Raw genomic sequence first — 5280 nt, 5'->3', positions numbered from 1 at the left:
CAGGATCACTGCCACAACACTCAGATATTGCTCCAACACAGTAACATGCTCCAGCTCTAAACCCCGCTCCAAGCACGACCCCAGCCTTTGCACATCCGCACCTTCCCTCCTGATCAGCACAAAGAACGTAGGGAGGCATGCAAACCCACTCACTGTCTGGCAGACTCTTCCCAGCTGCGTGAACTCCACCCAGAATGCTTTTGCTTTTCAGCAATCTCAGGTGCAAACACCACACAGCTGCACATCAGAGTGCTTAAACAGTCTGTGAGTAGAGCTGTGACAGCTCTGATCCCAGTCCACACGGATTTTCCTCTTTCAGAAAACCACACCAAACGCCAAAGCACAAGCGGTCTCACGATGGCCACTGGGTGAGAGAACTTCTACGATAGAAAACGCAGTGCTGGGCTGCTGTGCAGTGTTTGCCGTGCACATGCATGTATCTGAACGTGTTAATAACGACAAGACAACACACCACCTCTACCGCGGCCACCTGTGCAAGCGCACAAGTAGGGGAAGTCCAAAGATTATACTCACCTCCTCATGTGCCCCTACAAATCCTGCCTGGTGAGGCTGCCATCATGGCAACACCAACAGCTGTGGAAGCTCCTGCAGATACCCACCACAACACAAGGACGGAAGACTGAAGCACTATCCTCCCAAAACACCTTTCCCAAAACAGCAGCAAAAATATTCATCGGAACAAATTCACCAGTCTGCATCTCAACCCCTCTTACCAACAACACATTGCCTACGTCAATCAGGCAGCAGCACAAGGGACTGTCTCTGCTGGGAGACACTTGTAACCCCCAAAAAAGACACGGTGGGCATTTCAGTACCACATACTATCTCAAGATCCACAAGGCCTCATACTCCACACCATTGGGAGCCTGCAAAAAGATTCTGGGCAAGAACACTCTGTGCCCTTCCTCCCTCATGCTTTCCTCTAGCAAGCCTCCATTCCCCACTCTGCAACATGTGTCCTCAAGACAAGCACATCATCTCCCGTTCCTGTCTTCTTACGACATGGCCCATGGTCTTCCCAAGGATTTCCACTTCCCTCACACAAGTCCTCCCACTGCTCAAGGTCACCCTTCACATCAGGAGATGCCCAGGCCCTACGCAATGCCACTGCCACATTCACCTCCATGAACAAGCAACAGTTTCCTTGCCCACCTCAGGGCTCTCTCCAGATTTTCTAGACCCTTCCCACCAAAGACAGCACCACAAATAAACGTACAGATGGTATCACAAACACAGCATCCAGCAGAGTCTCTGCAGCTGACCCTTCGTGTTTGGCAATGCTTCAGCATTCTCAGAAGGAAATGTGGCAGACCTGGGAGCAATACTCTTTATAAAGGTGACGCTGGGACAGCTCGAGATGGCCATGGCATTGATTTCATGCTCTGAGGGAAAAACGAACATGTTGATGGGCACAACACTGTAAACGGATGATATCGACTGTGCAGGGGAATTTGGTTTCAGTTTTGTTGGGGAGAGCTGTTTTTTGGCTTTGGGTTAGTTTGTTTATTTGTCTTTTCTTGTAAGAAAAGAAGATTTCCAGGGTTTATTGAAACAATGTGACTTCTGATCCAAATATTGAAAGAACATGAAAACAGGCCAGCGTAATTCATGACACTTCACTGGTGAGGAACATAGTCCACAACCTGGGGGAAAGGGGGAGCAGCAAAAGAAAAACAAAATTCAAGTTCCTAACACCTACCTTGTTGGGTGACTCTTTTCTCCCTGAGCACTTTACACTAGCAACTAGCGTTACAACGCACTTAGACAAAAACAGGAGGAAAATTCTGTATTGCCTTCCCTACTTTCATAATTTCTCCAGTAAGAAAATAGAAAAGGAGACATTACACCATGGGGAGAGAAGACCCTGAACACCCAACGGTCACCTTCCATCACAACTCTCGCAGGAGGGAATCAAATAAGGACGAGGACAGAGTTTGCCACAAGACACCACAGCGGATACCAGCACGGTCAGCAAAAAGCAACTCTAAGAAGCAGTAAATAGTGCCTGGGAGACTGCCACCACCACAGCCTGCGTGTCTGGCACCCCTTCAGCAAGCTCGGGTGGAAATGCTGCACACCAGCAAGCCCGAGCGTCCGCAAAGCTGATGTCGTGGCACCTCTCATTGCAGTCGGCAGGGATTTCATTCCACGGGACAACAGCCCACAGCCACGACGGCAAAGCTCAGCTTCGGACGGCCACCGCTGCGGGGTGCGGCAACACCTTGCTTGCTTCCTTCCTCTCTTGGTGTGGGCACCAAGAGCCCGGGGGCTCCGGCAAGGACGCAAAGGTCCCGTGAACACCCTTAAGAAGCACCCGCCAAGCCCGAAGCACCCGCCAAGCCCCCACCGCCTGAGCTCGACTCCCACCAGCGCCTGCCCAGGGGCCGGGCGACCAGGGCCACAAGAAGGGGGAAGGGGCGAGAGGCGACAAAGGGGGGGGGGGCACTGACCGTGTCCACGAGAGCGGGCGCCTCCGGCTGCGTCTCCTTCGCCGCGGGGCCGGGCGGCGGCGGGAAGTTGGGGCTGAAAAACCATCAGGTCGCTCTTGCCCGCGCCCTCCGCCACGCACAGGCTCCGGCTCTGGCGCTGCGAGTACGACCAGCTCCCCACTTCGCTGGCGCACACCAGCGTCGCCGGACCGGGCCCCGACAGCACGGCCGCCCGCGGCGCCCACCGCGACGCCCCGTACAGCACCACCGCCAGCAGGAACAGGCTCGACACCGCGCAGATGGCCACCACCAGCCACACGTTCGTCGCCGCCGCCGCCGCCGCCGCCGCCGCCGCCCGCCCTCCGCGCCCGCCGCCGGCCGCAGCCCCGCCCCCGACGACGACGAGCCCGCGGCCGCCAGCGCCGCCTCGGCGCCCTCCACCAGCGACACGCTCAGCGTGGCCGTGGCCGAGCGCGCCGGCTCCCCGTGGTCCCGCACCACGATCACCAGCCGCTGCCGCGGGCCGTCCGCCTCCTCCAGCGCCCGCGCCGTGCTCACCTCGCCGCTGTACAGCCCCACGCGGAACGGGCCCTTCCCCCGCGGCTCCCACAGCTCGTAGCGCAGCCACGCGTTGTAGCCCGAGTCCGCGTCCACCGCGCGGATCTTCGCCACCACCTGCCCCGCCGGCGCCCCCCACGCCGCCCACGCCCACAGCGCCCCCGAGCCCGAGCCCGAGCCCGACGCCGCCGAGCCCGCGGCCCCGCCGCCCGGCCCGCCCCCGGCAGCCGGGAGCAGCGCCGGCGCGTTGTCGTTCTCGTCCACCACGAACAGCTGCACCGTGGCGTTGCCGCACAGCGGCGGCTCCCCCGCGTCCACCGCCCGCACCTCGAACTGCAGCACCTGCACCTCCTCGTAGTCCAACGGCTGCAGCGCCCACAGCCGCCCGCTCTCCGCGTCCACCGACACGTAGCTCGACGCCGCCCGCCACCCCCCGCCCGCCACCGCGCCCCCGCCCACGCCCTCCGCCACCGAGTAGCTCACGCGCCCGTTGCCCGCCTCGTCCGGGTCCCGCGCCCACAGCCGCGCCAGCTCCGCGCCCGCCGCGTTGTTCTCCCGCGCCAGCACCGTGTACACGGCCTGCGCGAACGCCGGCGCGTTGTCGTTCACGTCCGACACCGGCACCCGCACCCCGCGGCTGGCGCGCAGCGCCGGCGCCCCGCCGTCCTCCGCCCGCACCTCCACCTCGTACTCCGACACCCGCTCCCGGTCCAGCGCCTCCCGCAGCACCAGCGAGTACGAGCCCGCGAACGTCGCCACCAGCCCGAACGGCGCCGCCGGCCACACCGCGCAGCGCACCCGACCGTTCGCCCCCGAGTCCCGGTCCGACACGCTCAGCAGCGCCACCACCGTCCCCACCGCCGCGTCCTCCGGCACCGGCACCGACAGCGACGTCACCCACACCTCCGGCGCGTTGTCGTTCACGTCCAGCACCTCCACCAACACCTTGCAGTGACCCGACAGCGGGGGCGAGCCTTTGTCTTTCGCCTTAATGTGTAGCTTGTAGAAAGTAACTGTCTCAAAGTCCACGGCGCCCGTCAGTCTGATCTCCCCGCTGTTCGTGTCGATGCTGAACATATCTGAGGCCGAGGGAGGCAAAACAGTATCAATTTCATAAATCACCTCGCCATATATCCCCAAGTCCAGATCCGTGGCATTCACCTGCGCCACCAGCGTCCCCTCTGCAGCGCTCTCTAGCAGCTGCACTTTATACACCGACTGGTTGAACTGGGGCGCGTTGTCGTTCACGTCCAGCACCGAGATCACCAGCTCCATCGTGCCTGTCAGCGACGGACGGCCCCCGTCACTCGCCGTCAACACCAAACGGTGCTCAGCCATCGTCTCGCGGTCCAGCGGTCTCCTCAGCACCAGAAATAACGATTCAGAGTCCTCCTCTGTTTTTTGCCAGTCCAGAGAGAAGTGCTCGCTGGGGCTGAGGGTATAGGAGAGCTGCGCGTTGGCTCCGACGTCTGCATCCGACGCGCCCTCCAGCGGGAACCGAGAACCGGGGGGGGAGTTCTCCGGTAAACTGAGGTTTTTCCGGGCGGCGGGGAAGAGCGGGGCGTTGTCGTTGATGTCGGTCACCTCCAGCTCCACGTGGAAGACGCGCAGCGGCCGCTCCACCAGCACCTCCAGGCGCAGGGCGCACGGCGCGCTCTTCCCGCACAGCTCCTCCCGGTCCAGCCGCGAGCTCACCACCAGCGCCCCGCTCGCCCCGCTCACCTCCACGCTCGCCCGCCGGCCCTGCGCCACCAGCCGCAGCCGACGCGCCTCCGGCTCGCCCGCCTCCAGGCCCAGGTCCTGCGCCAGCCGGCCCACCACCGTCCCGGCCTTGGCTTCCTCCGGCACCGAGTAGCGCACCTGCCCGCCGCCCAGCGCCCAGGCCGCCTGCAGCACCAGCACCCGCACCACGGGCCCCCAGCACACGCCCATCGCCGCCGCCGCCCGCACGGGCCCCGCACGGCTCCCCGCCGCCGCCCGGACGCACCGGCTCGCCCGCCCGCCCCGCGCCGCCCCCCCCGCGCTCACAGCCGGGCTCTCCGCCGCACCGGGGCGGAGCCGCCTCACCGCTCCCACGCCGTTTCTGAGCCTGCAGCGACACCGTGTGCTGCTCCGACGCCTCGCACGCTCCCCACGATCGCCAGCCCGCCGCCTCTCGCCTCGCTCCCTTCCGTGCTCCTCCTGCTTTGCCTCCTTCCTTTCTTTTTCCCTTCCTCCTTGCGTCTTTCCTCTTTCCTTCGGCCTTTCTTCTTTCCGCCCCCACTTATCTCTT

General features: G+C 62.8%; 1 protein-coding gene across 1 annotated transcript; it reads right to left on the bottom strand.

Annotated features, from left to right (window-relative positions):
* Positions 1 to 2309: 2309 nt before the first annotated feature.
* Positions 2310 to 5046, bottom strand: LOC115334412 (protocadherin alpha-2-like). Its single transcript, XM_029998540.2, is given in 3 exon segments — positions 2310 to 2549; positions 2551 to 2802; positions 2805 to 5046. Coding segments are annotated over 3 exon segments (2613 nt in total). The 5' UTR covers positions 4941 to 5046; the 3' UTR covers positions 2310 to 2324.
* Between the last annotated feature and the right edge of the window lie 234 nt (positions 5047 to 5280).

This window comes from Aquila chrysaetos, chromosome 22, assembly GCF_900496995.4.
Source record: "Aquila chrysaetos chrysaetos chromosome 22, bAquChr1.4, whole genome shotgun sequence".
NCBI lineage: Eukaryota > Metazoa > Chordata > Aves > Accipitriformes > Accipitridae > Aquila > Aquila chrysaetos.
This window is presented reverse-complemented; position numbering and strand designations above follow the sequence as displayed.